We start from the raw sequence: 18,835 nt of genomic DNA, 5'->3' as shown, positions 1-18,835 counted from the left end.
AAGCAGATACAACAATACCAAACTGGTCGGGTCGAGTATACCCCGTCCCGTCTATAATCACAACATGAACGATATACAGTATTTGATTGAAGGTCGACTCGACCTACCGGAATGGTATAGATAATATAGCTTGAATGAGAGAGTTGGAATATTTGTGTAGTGCAGCCTATAGTAAAAGGCCTGGTAGTATCAATTCTTGAGCTACTACACTAGCTAGCTCAATTTTTAACTGGGCCGGATCGGCTAGGTCTCCTTTCTACTACCTGGTCTACTTGCTTGATGCATGAGTATCCGCTTTTTTGGAGAGTAAACTAAGCCTATTTTATTTTAGACGATTGGACGGCGATCGGACCTTGTTTTGCTTCAATTACAGCCGATTTTGTAGAACGTTTTAGGTTTAGATTGTTTATGAGTTTGGTTGATAGGATGGGTTTTGTTATTTATGGGCCAATCGTCTAGTAGTAGGCTAGCTAGGGCTATGGGCCCCACTGTTTTAACGTAGCCATCGTGGCATGGAATCCCTAGTCAAAATGGCTCTCGCCCATTAGGCTAGGCCTCGAGTAGTAACTAGTATTGTACGTGAAGCCGATAATACGATCTGTACTATAGAGGTATAAAAATAGTATAATTTATGACTCCGTAATCTGTACTAAATTTTGTATTTCATTAAATGTCAAATAAATATATGCTACTACTGTTATTATTACACTTTAGGCCTAGCTTAGAAAATCTACAAAAAATGTATTTCACAATGATCGGGTGGTCGTCGTTTGACGGGGGGAGAGAGATGTAAATTAGTTGACAAAGACAACGTACATGACGTCGCGAGTTTGGAATCCACTGGTGACGTGATTTTGTGAATATCTCATGAATATTAATGAGCTTCCCTAAGCTGCTGAAAAACAGACTTTCCATGAATTTACCCTAAAATGTATATGAAATTTAATTTTTTTTAATTTCTCGTTATTACTTCTTCATTCTGACATGTCTATATTGTTATAATATTTTTTATTTAATAAATAAACGATATTTAAAATCAATTTTAAACCCAGAATCCCCCTTTAATACTTGCTTTTAAGTTAAGTTTTTCCTACATTCTGTAGACCTATAATAAACAGCTACCCGATTGACCTGTACCAAATATCATCAATAAAGTATTACTATTAGAAAGTTTCCAACAGGCTTTACCATTTATCGTAATAACTATTTTATAGCTACCATACACCACTAATGTGTTGAATATTTTAAAGCTAAAGTTGGTCTGGATATGTTGAGGCTTTTAAACAGAGCTGTCATTGAAATTATATAATACTGATAAAAGCATGAATAGTAGTTTGGAATGTTACACAAGCAGACATAGTAAGCCTAGGAAATCTGTTTGACCTCACTATAGCTTGGAGAGGTCAGAGGTCAACTAGAATGTGTTGTATCATTTATGATGTAGGGGTTAATATATTTTGTTATTGCTATAATTATTGATTTTAGATGATGATCATTTTACTATATGAGCACGAAACAAATGTATGTTTTGAAAATCCAGGATTGCCATTAATTTAAAATCTAAAGCCTTGTCTACACTATCAAACTTTATGTGACAAAAAAATGTAATGTGCCCTTATATGAACATGATGATGTCATATCACTACCTTATTTGAGAACATCACACTTTTTTTTGTCAAATAATGTAGACAGAGCTTAAGTAAGCTATTGTGTTGTAGGTAGCAGCAGACCTGGATTTAGATGTTGGCAGTATTGCAAAGATATAGCTATCTTACTTAATCTTTATGCTAGCATAATGAATACAATACAGTTGTTAAACTTTAGAAAGTACTGTATAAAAAAAAAGAGAATAGATAACAAAGTTCATTTTATTTGCATTTCTTTTCAAATCAAATTTACTTGTTGATAACAGTGGGTGATCCCTTTAAAGGTAGTCCAAACTATTTCATTTATATTATAAATCAGATTTTAAGTTTGAGCAACATTTCAATCAAAATCTATTTCTTTCATCTATTTTAAATGCTTGAATATATGTACAACAAAGAGGTGTTTTTAAAAAAGATAAGGAATACAATATTTTCAAATATATTGTGTTATAATAGTATTTTTATTTAATATTTATTGTCGAGGTTGTCCCTTAGTTTCATAATTTTTAGCTTAGTTCAGTCTGCCTCCCAGGAGAGATAAGTATTTAAACTAAAGTTGGAAATGTTGGCTTATTAAGTATGACAATCGCACAGTAGTTAATGCTGTGTATACAGTATATGACAACCACAAAATAAAACCAAGTATATTTGTGTAGAATTTCATATTTAGATTTATACTGAAATTGTTTTATATAACGATTTTTGGTCAGTTTTCCGCCCTCCTCTTTTTGTGGATGTTGTATAGTATTAATTAATTATATATTGTTCTAATTTTCTAAAGTTTGTACAGCTTTCAAACCTTATTAAACTATAATTAATAAGTGTTTTAATTTGGGTCTTTAAAACATGCTTAGTTTACTGTTTTCAGAATGTAGAATAATAATAATACATACCGGTTTCCTTGCTGAATATCTTCTAAACCAACTTAAAGTTGATTTTAGATAGCTTTATTGACTGTAAATATTTAATACTTTATTTTTTCTTTCTCATTTCAGCTCCAAAGAAAACAAACTTTTTGTTTACTGTCAAATTTTACATTCCTGACCCAGGCCAGCTTCAGGATGAATTCACAAAGTAAGTAAACAAACAGTAGAAATGGAAGAAAGACTTTGCTTCACATTAAGTAAGGAGCTGCTTTCGATTTGACCTTTGACATGTTACCTAAAAAATAAAAGACTTTGCTTCACATTAAGTAAGGGGCTTCTTTCGTTTTGACCCTTCACATGTTTCCTCAAAAATGGAAAAACTTTGCTTCAAAATAAATAAGGAGCTGCTTTCGTTTTGACCTTTGACATGTTAACTAAAAAATGAAAGACTGCTTCACATTTTAAGTAAGGAGCTGCTTTCAATTTGACCTATGACATAAGAACTTGTTACATCATATTTTGTGATTGGAATGTGCTTTCACATTTGATTCATCAACACAGTTTTGGTAGTTTCTAAGTCCAGGTGTCAAATGTCTTCGAAAATCAAGAGCGCCTTGTTAATGGTATTGGCCAAGTATTGTTTCCAAAGAAATCAAAATCAAACATTTTTTAAAGGTTTTTTTTAATTGTTATGTATCATTATGGCTGTTACAATGCAGTAGCTCCATAAATTGTAATGAAAGTCTATGAATAAAAAAAAAAAAGATAAAACATGGGGAATCAAAACCTGCTAATATAAAAGAAACGGAATTAGATAAAATAACAACCTTCTAAGTTTGAGGGAATAGGGATTTCCAGGCCTTGGGAAAAAGTGTACTAGTTCTATAACAACATTACAAAGCTCATGAACAAGAATCATCAAGTATCATCTCTGTATTTATGACCTTAAACTTGTAAGTTCAACACTTGCGCCATAAATATCTGTATGATATTATCCCTTAGTCATGAAATGGTAGAAATTAAATTTGAATCTGTTACCAATAGTAGTATAAATATTTACCATATTCTACATCCTGTAAACAGAAAGCTGGTGGTAGGTCTAACACAAGGTAAAGAGTACAGCCTAGCGATCTTTATAGGTATGGATTGGATATCTATTCCGGGGCAAATGTTTAGAGTTTCCTGCCTGGGAAATCAGAATTTCCTCATTATATGAATCACACTTAGGCCTGGCTTTGTTCTAAACTTTCTTTTTTTAAGCATGAGGTCTGGCATAATTAAGTTTACGATTCAATCCAGTGTGTTGTAATTAATTTGGAAATGATGGGTTAAAAATAATTTGCCAGTTCCTGTGAAAGATTTGTCTGATTGCCTCTAAAACCATCACTTGTGGTTTAATGAAACTATTAATTTTGCTATTTCTGCTGCAAGAAAAACTATTTTTAAGAATATTTCTTTGGCACTAGAAATGGCACCTCTGAAAACAGTTTTCGTCGATGATATAAAAAAAATGGTATAAAAGCTAACCCAATTTATTGTGGTTTGGATCGCAAAAAAATTGTTTTTATTTTTAAAATACTAAAACAATATCTCAATTTGACCTAATTTCAAAAGGTCTCTAAATGGCGCAAATATTTGACTATTCTCATTGGGTAACAGTGAATATGAAACATGTGGAACATAAAATTTAAAAAAAAACTAGGAAGCCCAGCTACATACAGTAAATGTGACCAACCCATGTGTGACTATCAATTGAGACTCTGCACAGTATGAAGATAATGATAATTCTAGTGTTCTTGCTAGCTGCCTGTTGTTACTTATAATACTTTAGTATAGACAGAAGTACATCATTAGGGAATTCCCCTTCCTGTTTACACCAATGATGACAGGAAGAATAAGATTGTTGTTAGTTTATTGTGTTCTTTGTTCTTTCCCTTGTGTAATCTTAATTCAATCACAGTATGGAATATTAAACCTATTTTAGAATATTGTTCCATTCTAAGACAATAACAATATACAGATAAACAAAGATTAAAGAGATAAACAAAAGTGACACAAGGTCATATAAGGTCATGTCAAGTTGGTGTCATCTTCATTTCCTTCAGAGGATGTATCTTTAACAGCTGCTTCCATTTTAAAGAATTACTTAAAGAAAAAATCTAAAAACGTTGGTAAAATGTTTAATTTAAAATAACCCGTCTTGAAAACTCCAGACTAGTTAAATTATCCTCCAGTTAAAAGTCAAATGGCTATGAGATAACTTGATATAAATAAGCAAATTTGATGGTATAATAAATGTCAACATTTTAATTCTGAAGTTGTCATACTTCAAGGTTATTTCTTACATAAAATATCAACATATTATTCATTAACCCAATTTTTGTGACCTTGAAGTAGTGGTTTTGTAGGCCTACAGTATGTTCACATTTATCATTAATAAATACCTCTTAAGAATTGTTGGGTATGATACTGTATATCCATGGGTAGATTTTAAAGCTCATTTATCAGTTTATTGCCGTTTTCACAAATAATGAAATACAACATAGAATTTTTTTCTCAAAGAACCATAATTCAAAATGCCTTAAGATAATGTTGTTATTTTTGATTGATTATTATTTTGGAATTATTTTTCTTTTCTCTTGTCAGATACCTTTATGCTCTTCAAATTAAGAAGGACCTTGCCAACGGTAAGCTGCCATGTTCCGAGAACACCGCAGCGCTTATGGCTTCATACGTTTTACAAGGTAAGTTTTGATGATGTTTTAAAGGTCCAAGTTCACGTTTTGAAATAACATGTTTTTCGCTCAATATGGTTGTTGTGTTAGGTGTAAGGTTAATAACTGTGTGGCGTAACCCATGGCAGCTTACACCCACCTCTGACCCTTTATTGTATTACAACATTGACATCTCATAATACTGTATTGTGCTCAAGACAACTTTGAAAATAAAATTTGCAAAATAAATCATAAAAGCTAAACCTGAAATTTCATTGATTTTATATCATAAGAAAGTTAAGTGTATGAACCCCTTATACCTTGGTTTACATAACTACTTCTATAAACTAGAAGGGAACTCCAAGAGCGCAACCCTCCGTCTAGGCATATGAAAATTTAATGACATGTTCCCATACAGCTATTAAACCATCCTTCAAAATCATATGAAATTTTGGCATTAACTTTTTTAGTAATCCTGCTAACAAATAGAAACAACAAACACACGTGATCGACCACATAACCTCTCTCACCATTCTAGTGGAGGTAATAAAACAGTCAAGTATGTACTTACAGTAAATGAAGTGCAGTTGTGGCTTGGTGGTTATGATGCTTGGCTACCACTCTAAAGGTCCTGGGTTCAATTCCCATCACATGTCAGGATTTTTCCCAAGGACAAAATTACAACTCCACTCCAAAAGATTTGTAATAAGACTTTGTTTATTTAGAGCATCTTGTGTATAATATGTTTGTCTTGTGAATTCCGCAATTGCTGGATGGATCACCCTCATTAAATATGGTAAAAAAAATAAACTAAATTTAGGTATTTACAGTAGGCCCTTTGCATGAACTTCTTGAAACTGATATTTTGTAAAGGCAATGTAAGAACTTCTCAAAAGTGTAGTATTGCAAATGACGCTAGGGTTTGGTTACATCCATTTAAGCCCAATCTAAATATTTTGTAAATGATTTTAAATGAATTTTACAAAGAAAATTGAAGTTAATTATGTGATGGTGATGAAGTCGTCAGGCCCCATGCTGTGTATTCACATATTATAAATTGATAGTGAATTAAATATGACAAGGACAATAGTGTCTGGTCAGGTTTAGCGCAGCCTAGTTGAGGAGTTTTTGTATATATTTAAAAACTGTATAAAGCTATGTCTACACTATCAAACTTCATGTGAAAAAAATGTTTGATAGTGTAGACAGAGCTTTAAAAATATGTCGCATTTATAACTAGGTTGCAATTGGAACTTATTAATGATGTAGTTAATAGCACGTCATCATCAATTTATTGTAGGTATTATAAATTCATATTTGTGGCCTCACCAACATTGAGAATTTAAATGTCATTAGCGTTGTAAACCTTTAAACAGGTGAATTCAGAACAAGGTATTTTGGCATTACACCCTCATAAATCATTTTTATTTAATTCATTTATTGTGAGGTGAGTCTTGGTATTGTACCCATTGTAAAACGTTGAGTAACATTAACCATATGCTACAACAGTAATACATTTGACATTACAGTATTACGTTTGACATTACATAGAATAGAGCTAGTGTGTTAGCTGTAATTAAATTTGTTTCCGCGCAATTAGTTTATCATTACCCAGCAGTGGGTTTTATTCCAACATTACAGTCAAATATTTTAAAAACCACTACTGTTTTAAATACTTCATCCCAGCCAATGGCTGCCATTGTAATTTAATTGTTTGGAAATAAAAATACAACGAATAACTAACTACTACTACTACTACTACTACTAATTATATTGTATAATAATATAACAAATCATCCTGGCAAAAACAGAACAAATCGGGGAAAGCATAATGTCGGAATGATGAAAAACGTATTAAGGAAGAGAGAGAGACTATATTAAAGTCCCAGTCGAATAGGCAAAATGATTTAAACTTGTATCATGCACGAACGAAACGTAGTGAATAATGACCAACGGCGTTAAGGGAGTGTCGTTAGGTAGATACACTCATTTGCCTCTACCATGCTTTCACACGTTTCTACAGGTAAGTTGCCAAGCTATCGTCATGTCAGCCTCTAAATTATGATGAATAATATCAATGATATTTTAATCAAGTAATCTATATTATCATTTTTTTTCAAATTTAATTTGTTTCAAGAAAATATGCATAAAATTGTTTTTTTATTTTTGTAGCGGAAGTTGGCGATTACAACCCAGCAGAACACGATGATGGAAGATATATCACAATCAAATTTGTACCGAACCAAACAAAGCAGTTGGAGTCTAAGATACAAGAATACCACAAAAACCATCTGTAAGTTTGTGCAGGTTTTACGATATTAAAAAAAGGATAAATCATGCATTCATTTTTTTATAAATGAGAGAAACAAATCATCTTAAGAAATAAACCATTTATGATCAAAGTATATTCACATGCTCAAGTGAATTTAGGAAAGATTTCAACATAAAACTTTGTTAATGCAATCCAATAGTCTCACCCCCCTTATCCCACCCAACTGAGATTATACAAGGCCATGCACGGTATATAATATAGAATAGATACTTGTGAATCATATTTGATAATTAATTTATAATTTAATATTTTCTTATACAAATATTTCAGTGGACAGACACCAGCTGATGCAGACTTCAACCTCTTGGATGTAGCCCGTCGGCTGGAGATGTATGGAGTTCACACGTTCCCTGCAAAAGATTACGAGAACATTCAACTGTTCCTCGCCGTGACAAGCCAAGGTGTGTCTGTATTTCAGAACAACATGAAGATCAACACATTTTCCTGGGCCAAGATCAGAAAGCTTAGTTTTAAAAGGAAGAGGTTCCTTGTGAAGTTACACCCTGAAGGATATGTGAGTCAACATGTATTTTAAAGTTATATCATATTAGTCAACTCTCCCAATACCAAACCACCTGAAAACCAAACTCTCCCAAAACCAGATTTCAAAATTAATTTTTTTAATTTTTTTAATTTTATTTCATCTTCTTTCAACAGCGACCAAAATCACCCATAACAGGATTGAATCAATAAATATAATTTATATAGATACTTAATTAAACAACACAATTAGCTAAAATTACAGGTATTTCAATACTATAGCATATTATCATAAAGAAAGTAATTAACTAGATGTAATAGCAACAGTAATCTTACAACGAATGAATACCCCTCAAAACTAAACTCCCAACCAACATAACTATAACTATTGGGCTAGTTAGAAAAACATAAACGGTAAATGCAGGAGATATAATACTTGGACATTGGTCAGATGTTTCCCCATCTCTGACGTAATTGTATGCTAAGAACTTATTGCGAACACTGGCGAATCGCAAGTAACTAATACCAGTGCTACTCCAACCCGCAATGTCCAGATTACTAGCCTAACATTCATACATTCAGACCACCGCCTTGCGCTGATGACTAGGGTTGGATACGAACCCAAAGGAATCAGCGGGTATGGGGCAACAGAATAATAATAGATGATAACTACTGTAAAGCTCTGTCTACACTATCAAAAAAAGTGCCCACAAATGGTAGTGATATGCCCAAATATGGTAGTGATATGCCCAAATATGGTAGTTATATGCCAAATATGGTAGTGATATGCCCAAATATGGTAGTGATATGACATCATTCATGTCCATATATGGGCACATTTTTTTTTGTCATATAAACTTTGATAGTGTAGACAGAGCCTAAACTAATGCTAAAAAATTTGATAATCGTGGACATAACACAAAAACAATATAATTTAAAACTAAAATATTACAATACAGTAATTATGTAGCTTATTTAAACCCTGTATACTACAGAAACATCTCATTACCATTGAGTGTGTATCCATCCAATCGTTAATGTTAATTTAATTAGTTTTGATTGCATGTTTAATGACTTGGATAATCTTGATTGAATAGCCGTTCTGATACTGATCATACCACGTGCAATTGGTATTCTGAATCGTATACTTTCGATTGGTTACTTATCAGTCCATCGTATAAATCCAATTTATTGTTAATTTACGATTGTTTAATTTAAAAAGTAAACCTTACCACAATTCTATTTGAAATCATAGTACCATCACATGAAACATCTTCTAGTTGAATGACAAATATTGGTGTTCTTATTTTTTTTTGTGATTAGGGTTATCCGCGAAGTACGGTTGAGTTTCTGCTCGGTAATCGTAACGATTGCAAACGTTTTTGGAAAAACTGTGTAGAGCATCATACATTCTTCAGGCACATCCAAGCGAGAAGAACACGCCCTCGTCGTCGCTTAATGAGCCGAGGATCCTCTTTTAGATACAGGTAAGCATTAAGAATTCTTACTATATAACAAGTTCCTCATCATTGTAGACAAATTGCAACGCATTCAATGCCACCATGCTTTATGTACATTTTTTTTTTCTGATGAGTTCATTTCACGAAACATTACATTTGACAAATTCAATCTCCTTTAACATCAATAAAGCTTGGAGGGCATTTCAGAAGCTAAATAGATTCTACAACTTGTAAACCAATCCAATATTTATGTTACAAGTATAATAACAAGTTTTTATTTGGGAGGCTCGATGAAAGAGGCTTTAAATTGACCGACTGTCACAGTCTGTTAAGCTCTGTCTACACTATCTTAAAACTAGATTGAAAAAAATATTTGATGTGCCTAAATATGATAGTGATATGCCCAAATATGGTAATGATATGCTGTAATATGGTAGTGATATGACATCATCATGTCCATATATGAGCACGTCACTTCTTTTTCCCTCATTAGTTTGATAGTGTAGAGCTTTAAATAGGTACCTATTGCATAGATAAATAGTAAAATCAACCAACCATTATTGGATTCAATATAGTTTTCAGTTAATTGCAAGGCTATTGCTTTAAGAAATGAAACTTAATAAAACCATCTTAAATTGTTTACTTTAGTTCTATGATGTTTTCTAATTGTCACGCATGAGTGAACTCACCTCCCTTATGTAATTGTCTAGTAGGATTTAGCTACTAACTAGTAGACTAGTAATTGATAGCTATAGAGCCCTGGTTATTGTGTTATACTAATTTGGAAACTGCAGGATCAGGTATTATATTACTGAATATTGTTACTTTACCCAAGACACGATGATAATTAGGGATGATGTACAATTTGCATGAATGCTGTTATGGTTGGTGGCAAAATACTTTACTATTATGTAAATAGAGAACGAAAATTAAGCAAAATTCAAATTCACTTTTAGATGGAGCCATTCAATTATATGATTTTCCATTTAACAAAACAGAACCTTTTTCCTTCGTTCCATGTGAATGCAGCTTTTTAATCTTAAGCTCTGTCTACACTATGAAACTTTATATGACAAAACAAAATGTGATGTGCACATATATGGAAATGACGATGTCATATCACTACCATATTTAAGCATATCACTATCATATTTGGGCATATCACACTTTTTGTCAAACTATTTCTATTTCTAAGTATTTCTATGTTTTTTTTGTTTTTTTCCTAATAGTGGTCGTACACAGAAACAAGTTACAGATCAAATCCGAGACGGTTATGTAAGAAGAACAGGCGCTACCAAGTAAGTATTCATTACGTTATCTTCAGTTACATCAGTCTCGTAAATATTGTCTGTTTTGCATGAACAAATTTACAAATCGTACAAGGAACTAGGCATATTCCATTAGAAGTTTAATAAGTTTGACCTTTGGTTACTTTTTTGTGTTACCCTGAATTCATTCTTTGTATTTTTTTTTATGTTGTGTTATTTTATGAATTCGAATAAAGAAATAAGAAATAAAATAAAGAAAAGCGTATCATGCTTGTTGGGCGATTCCTTTGATACACGTTCTAAAGTGTATTTGATTCAGCCATTTAGTAATGTAACTACATACATTACATACTTAACATTATCTAGAGTCAAATTATATGTTTACTATGAGTGATAGGAATGTAATTCTGAAAGTTTGCATCGAGTGCCATTAAACATAGCTATCAGGTATCAATTCAAGACACATGATAAATGCTTTGTAAGGATAAATGTATACTCTATGCAATGCACACCTTTAGTAGGCTTATTGCTTTGTATGATCCATCAGCTTAAAGTATTTCTCTCACATCATGATATCTCAAAAAGAATTATTACATCCTCTTCTACACCAGATAATTTATTTTAAGATTATTCAGTTATGTCAATGGTGTTCTTTGCAGTAGAGAATAGAAAGTTATTTTCTATTAATGTGTCATATTCAATTAGCCATTTGCTTATTTACAATATTCTAGCTACAAAAAAAAAAGAAAATGAAATTTAGGTAGGACACAAAATACATGGATTTTTTAAATATGTTTTTCTATGATGGATTAAACTTCTTTTTTTTTTACCTCATTTGACTCTTACGGATAAGAAATTAAACTTTTTTTAAATACTTTGATTCTTACTGATAAGAAATTAAACTTTTTTTTAAATACTTTGACTCTTACGGATAAGAAATTAAACCTTTTTTTTAATAATTTGCCTCTTACGGATAAGAATTTAAACCTTTTTTTTAATAATTTGACTCTTACAGATAAGAATTTAAACCTTTTTTTTAATAATTTGACTCTTACGGAAAATAGATTAAACCTTTTGTTTTTTTGGTAAAGTGTATACAAATGCTATATGATTCTTATATTGCATTAATTTTTATATTATACACAATGTTGTGCCACAGTTTTTTTTTGGGGTGGAGAAATAAATATATTTTAATTAAATTTTTCACAAAGTGTAGTAAATGATATCTTGTTAATTTCAGTACGTTGAACACATCACGCGTGTCTACGCGAAGCCTTGGTGCACCGCGAACTACAACACCTTTGACGATTGATATGACAGATTCTGTTAGCACAGACCACCGAATTGGGGGAGGGGATTCACGTTACGAGGCGTACAACTCGCACACAATAGAACATCATTATGATTATCAGTCTTCGCCGGATAAGAACGATGCAGAGCAGTCAGCGTCAGCAACAGACACAGCTTGGAATACGGATGTGTCGTCTGCACCCACCACACCCCAACATAGTAACTCTCGTATTGTTATACAGCGTGGTCAGTCAGACTCTAGCAACTTGTATGAATACCAGGTACATTTTAAATTTATTATTAATGGGAACACTTTGTTGAGACTCAATGGTGTCCCCTTTATGGTATTCGACTTTACTGTATACCACGTGTCTCCTTTCTTAAGCATTCTTAAAACACTTTTAAAATAAGGTTCAACAAAAAAAAAACAATAATAAAAATGTCAGGTTTGCTGTACACCATGTTTTATTATCAAAAGAAAATAAAGTTGAAAATGTCTCAATGTTTCAGTTTTTATGCTACAACCATTTTCTGAGTAATGTTAAGACATTCTCAATTGCCTTTTCCTATTGATTTCACTAGTGTTTACTCCCCATTTAATAATTACAGGGTTATCCCTGGTACCATACAAAATAAGGGGTTTTTTTTTTCCGTTTTTATCTTATTTGAAATAAATCAAATCAAAATGAAATGATGGCATTTTTTCTGTATAATTTTAATTAGGTTAATGATGATGATGGTACAAATGGAATCCTAAGTGGAGATGAAGGCAGATCATCAGTACACAGCTTCAATCCAGCATCACCATCACGGAAGGAACCAGTTCATGTGGAATATCCCCAGAGCGCCCCAGAAGACACTCGACCAACGGCTGACAACATAGACGGTTTGAGTATGAATTCTACTGATACCTCTAATTTTAGTATCCCTAGCGGGACATTAAATATAGATTTTGACTTAGAAATGAAGAGGTTTGATAGAAGTGGAGTTGTGAAGGGTAGTAGTTCTCGAGGAACTACTTCCGACAGTAGTGCTGGTGAGAGTAAAGAGTACAAACTAGAGGAAGAGGAGAGTTTGGACGGTGTTTTGGATACTGTTGAATCACAAACGACCGTCAGTGATGGTGAAATAGCGTCGTGTACGGAAGAAGGTATCGGTAATGTGTCAGAGTTCAGTGTGGTTGGTGAGACATCAGCCACAAGCAGTAGTAGCTCTGTTAGTCTAGAAGATCTTAGAAGAATTGCAAGTGTTGGTATAGATTCTAGAATTGTTAGTTCAATGGAAGAGATCCTTAAGTCTACATCTGAAATGTCAAGTCCAGAGAGAGATTTCCCTCATATCCAACAGTCTAAAGATTTTAACACCTACTGTGCCCCGGGGAAAACTAGTTTAAGACAATTCCACCAAGAACGGCAACTTTTCTTTTTTAGTGAAGAAAATCTAGATGATCATGAACCTGTAGGAAAGTGCTTAGGCCAGGCTAATAGCGAGTTCTTTAGGCTCGAAGAAAAAATGGATAAAACAAGTGCTGATTTAACAGAGTTGGAGAATAGTTTAAAAGAAACACGTAGAAGCTTAATTTTAATGGAGAAAGAGGATAGGAACAATTCTGATAGCAGTAGTAGTAGAACCAGTAGTAGTAGTTCAGATGAAAGTGAAACTGGAGAGGATTCCAATGTAGATAGTCAGACTCAAGAGGTCAATAAAGAACCAATTAGAATAGACAATAAGGAATGTTCCGATACTGACTTAGTTTTTGCTGATTCGCCAGCAAAAGATTGTTCCACGGAATTAGAAACACCACAGGTAGTAAATACTTCATTCCAAAAACTTCAGTTAGAGTTTGATGTCCCAGATGATGAGGATTCAACCTCCCTTGAAGTAAAATCTTGGACTAGGAAAGGATTTGAAATAAATTCAGCTACAGAGTATCAGTCAATAGTAGGAAACAGTAGCACTTTTGTTAACAAACAACAAACAATTGAATACCAAAGAAGTAATGTTAGTTCTACCACTACAGCAGACACTCTTTATATTACTGAACAGAAAACAGCCTCAGAAAAACAAGTCTTCCCAATTTCTCCAACGTATCACTCCAGTACATTGTTCATGCAACCAAAAGTACTAGAAATCCCAAGCCCAACAGAAACTAGATATACCTCATATCAAACAATAGAAGTAGTTTCACCAACAGCAGAGAAAGGTAGTTTAGAAGAAAGTTTAGGTAGGAAAGATCAAAAGGAGAGAAGTGCTGCAAAAAGTGCTGCGAAGAGGAATGAGTGTGACAAAGAGGAAAACTACTTGAGTGAGTTTGATGCTGAAATGAAAAGAATTGAAAGTTGTTTAGTTAAGCCAACTGTACCTCAGAGGCAGCCTCAGGTCTCTGATGACATCCAATATGATGTAATTGTTAATAAACATAGTGGAGGTTTACAGGAATTGTCTATAAACGAACAAGACATTTCCAAATCTGAAAATGTTTTGGAGAAAAGCAGAAGTAATTCGGCTACTTCTTCTGCATCTTCAGACTCCAGCACTGAGTATCTTTACCAGTATGCTCTGGATGATATGAAAGCAACTAAAAGTCGCGATAGGTTACTCTCTAGCAGCTCTGACAGCAGTAGCAGCAGTAGCAGCAACAGCAGTGATGATGATCTCACTGCCGATGGAAGTGATGGCACGCCACAAAGGACAAAAGTGAATGGTTTGTTTAATAGGCATGCTTTAGACAATGGGGGTATCATAGACCTGGATTCGGAACCAAGCCCTGTGTTTGCGGACCTCACAGGAAATTTGTCTAGGTTTGAAGTACCTAATTCTGATGATTTTGATTAAATCAAGATTGATCTATTGAAGATCTGCTTAAAATTTGCATCAAAATATATTCTGAAATATACAACACAAGTAACAAGACATCACCAAAATGTAATCACACAACTGAATAATGAATTAATGAGTGAAATTTTTATAACCGCAGATATCTATCTAGCTAATTTACACAACCAAACCATAATCATTACAACCAAATTTTATTCTTTTTTTTACAAAACCCAAAATAAACATTTTACAGAATAAAATAAAAAAAACAAAGAATAACATACTGTTGTCATTATCACACGACATCATCATCATATATGACATCACTTACCAAAATGATCAAAGGGTATTAAAAATAGTTGTTCTTCTTCGTGGATGTAGAATTTTAGAAAGAAACTGTTCAGGGATCCAGGGAAGAGTAAATTTCACTCTTTCCTGGTTAATCAATGTGTAACTTTCTCCATCCATAGTATAGCAAGTAGCAAAATGTTGTAATTATAACTAAAACATATCTTATGCTATCAAACAAGAATAAAATCATATCAAGCAATAAAAAGAAAGACATTAAATGATAAATTCCAAAAATGTTAAAACATTAAAATTAGTATTTACTACCTGGCGCCTTTTAGAATATGATTTTTTGTTGAGACAACTTACCGTTTGCGTCGTATAAGAAACAAATTATTTATACAATTTAAGGTTTTAACTATTTATGCCTTTAGTAAAAAATATTGCAAAAATTCAATTAATTTAAAATGAATCATTTATTCAATTTCTTTCTCCGATGCCTTTAAAAGATCAAACTAAAAATATCACTGCAAACAATATTTGTCATCAAGAACTAAACTGAAAAACAAATCAGAAAATTGATTAAAGATATTTGAGGATGTTGAACTTTACCCATTATTGTAAACCTATTTTCTTTTCCTTATCCTACTTAGTTTTCTAAATATTTCCTTTCTTGTCGCCAATTGACATATGTGTCTACAATTAAACTCCTAAGATGCGTCTAAGCTCAAGTTTTTATACTTAGTTTGCTTCCAATTAACACAGAAATGACTGTACCTGAGTGTTAGTCTTTTAACATATGCCAAGTGTGTTTAAAGCATTCAACTTGTCTTCCTAATAATAGTGTTTTAAAAACTAAGTATGGTAACTTAAAAACCAGTAATATAATCGGATAATATGTTTGGTTTTATGATGATATACATTTAAAGTTTCATTATCCATCTGGTACAGTCGTCATATCCAATTACGTGTTAACGCAAAAAGAGAAACTTTACACTTTGTTCATTGTCTTTAGATAGAGAAAATCCAATTAACTTTCTTGGTAATAATATCTCTTGTGTATATATCAGTGTCTAGGTTTTTTTCTGTATTTTCATACAGTGAGAGATCCAGCTATTCTTCTACAGGCCTCCTATCTTCATCCTTTACACAAACCCTAAGAAAGCTTACAAATAGAGTAGTGAGTGCATCAGGCATAACAATAAAATAATGTTCAAAAGAAATTAAATTAATATTTTCTTTACCTAACTAGTAACTGTTTATGTTATCACAGGGACAATTTGATTTTTCAATTTTCTGAAGTGTTAGGTATGTACATCACTGTAAACAGCTCTAGTACTGTATTATCAATCCTTTATATCCATAATTTCATATTTTTTTCCGTAAAACAATTTCAGCCCTCGGGCTTCATGTTTTTACTATATATACCTGAATAAATAAATAAATAATATACATTCTATTTCCAATTAGCTCATTTAAATAAATCAGGCTTTTTCCAATTAATTTTATAGAACACAAAAATGACATTTGACCAGAACAATCCTCTTCAAATTGATAAAATGTTTTGTTGGCTTCGAGTTACGTTAGCAATAACGATTATTAGTTTTCAAGTTGTTTTTTCAGAAATAGTAATCAATGATAATGTTGTACTGTTGAGAAAGAACAGATATTAATAACAATACAAATTATGTTTTATTGTTCAAAAATTAAACTCCATGATGACAATTTAGCCTGGAGATTTTTTGAAGTAGTATTGATGGAATAATTTCAGTAATTAGATACACAGTGTCTAAAAAGTTATTTGTGTATATATTTTATACTAAATGTTCTATGTTATTTAATACCATAAATAATATCATTACCATATATGTCAAGTGTAATTAATTTTGACCTATGACCTAGCATGTCCCTGTATTCTGGCTTTTCGAAAACCTATTTGATAAAAAACGCATGTCTAACCAAAAAAAAGACAATTTTATTTGTTGTATCAAGAAATATTTAATATATAGAAGACATTTTAAAGGAATTTGTCCCAGTAAGTAAGTGCAACTGTGGAGAAATAAGTTGATATTATTCCATGCTTCGACAGTAAATTGTCCAAAAGCTTTCCATAAGCTGTTATGGTAGTTTCCACACCAGCATTCCTACAATCCAGGATTTTAACCTCTGCAGTCACCAGGCTTATACAATAAAGGTATTTCTCACTAACTCCTGCACGATTACGTAACACACTAATTGATTAGTATTTTGTAACCCATTGTTTTTTAACACTGTTTACTTGTATCTGTTTTTTATTTACACTTGTTACTGTATGGTTTTATTGTTGGCTAGAAAGGCCTCCAGACTTCTAAAAACTGTATCGGTCGGTTGTGACAGTATTCTACAGTAAAAAGGTTGTAAATCAATGCTCATTTATTTGTAGTCTGTTAAAAATGTCTGAAACGAATATTGTTTGGGCTTCTTAGATTTTTCTAGTCGTCCTGAGACTGCTAGTATGTTGATATTTTCTTGTAGTCTGCAACAATGTTTTTAAAACGTTTTCTGCAGGTTGCAAGAATGTGGACAACATGGTGTGCTGTAGTCTGTCTGTGTTTTGCACTTTTGCTTCAAATAGAGCAGGTTGCAAGAATGTTTTAGGTTCTGACCTGCAAGAATTATCTGCACATTTTGTAACCATAATTTAGTCTTCCACAATTTAGTCATTCATAATATTCTGTAGCCTGCCAGAAAATTTGGTTTATTATATAAGTTTAGCTAGAGGTGATCTCTTTGTGTTTCTGTCTTCCTTTTATTCGGTAATTACAACATTTAGTACAAAATACTAAGCAGTGTCAAAATATGCTTCCACTTCGACACATTTAGATAGGAGCTTCCAAATTTTAAATATACAGTAATTCAAAAACTAAAATACCATTATTATTTTAATTTAAACATAACCAAAGATTTCAAAAATGGCCCAAATGTACCAAATATTGTTCGTCTCTGTGATGCACATAAACACTGTAAAGCTCTGTCTACACTACCAAACTAGTTTGACAAAAAAAGTGTGATATTCCCAAATATGGTAGTGATATGACATCATAATGTCCATATATAGGCACATCACTTTTGTTGTCGCATAAAGTTTGATAGTGTAGACAGGTCTTAAACCAATTGTCATGGTCTTGAGTAGCTAACTTGTTTATTTCAAAAATCAAATTGGCTTTTTTTTGTTGCTATAATTGGTTTTGGTATTTTATATTGGTTGTGGTTGCTTCTGCTCTTTTAAATTCACATTAATTAATGTTTACATGCTATTTCATCTATCGGAGTTAAATACAGTGCTTTAATCGGTTTAACGTCTGTGTTATAATCTTATATTTGATATCTGCCATGGTTCAGGTCAGCTTACAGCTTGCTTTCCACTAGGACGCATAGCAAGCATGTTGACCAATGACAAGCCACAGTTTGGATTGCTTGTGATTGGTCAAAGTACTTGCGTTGCATCTATGTATTTGCGTTGCCTCCTAGTGGGAGCCAAGCTTAAATTGGTTTTATACACGCTTGACTCTAGTGCGTGTGAACATAGCGTTTGTCTCCCATGCTATAAATTTGTTCCAACTATCGTACTGTAACCATTTATTAAACCAGTATAGTGCGATAAATGCTAAGTTTACCTAATCTTGTAACTATAG

General features: G+C 32.6%; 1 protein-coding gene across 2 annotated transcripts in view; it reads left to right on the top strand.

Annotated features, from left to right (window-relative positions):
- LOC140048509 (FERM, ARHGEF and pleckstrin domain-containing protein 1-like) overlaps window positions 1-18,835 on the top strand; it is a 69,435-nt gene that overhangs the window by 32,159 nt on the left and 18,441 nt on the right. Inside the window, exons 5-12 of one of the 2 annotated variants that reach the window (XM_072093239.1) lie at window positions 2,642-2,720; window positions 5,159-5,256; window positions 7,399-7,519; window positions 7,829-8,072; window positions 9,362-9,525; window positions 10,728-10,796; window positions 12,007-12,337; window positions 12,780-12,942. In XM_072093239.1, coding sequence (XP_071949340.1) covers window positions 2,642-2,720; window positions 5,159-5,256; window positions 7,399-7,519; window positions 7,829-8,072; window positions 9,362-9,525; window positions 10,728-10,796; window positions 12,007-12,337; window positions 12,780-12,942 — 1,269 coding nt within the window. Of the gene's footprint in view, window positions 1-2,641; window positions 2,721-5,158; window positions 5,257-7,398; window positions 7,520-7,828; window positions 8,073-9,361; window positions 9,526-10,727; window positions 10,797-12,006; window positions 12,338-12,779; window positions 12,949-18,835 lie in introns of both variants that reach the window. The other variant, XM_072093238.1, reaches the window with a different exon arrangement.

The sequence above is a fragment of the Antedon mediterranea genome, chromosome 5, assembly GCF_964355755.1.
Source record: "Antedon mediterranea chromosome 5, ecAntMedi1.1, whole genome shotgun sequence".
NCBI classification, from domain to species: Eukaryota; Metazoa; Echinodermata; class Crinoidea; order Comatulida; family Antedonidae; genus Antedon; species Antedon mediterranea.
The sequence above is the reverse complement of the archived record's forward strand: the minus strand, read 5'-3'. Positions and strand labels throughout refer to the sequence as shown.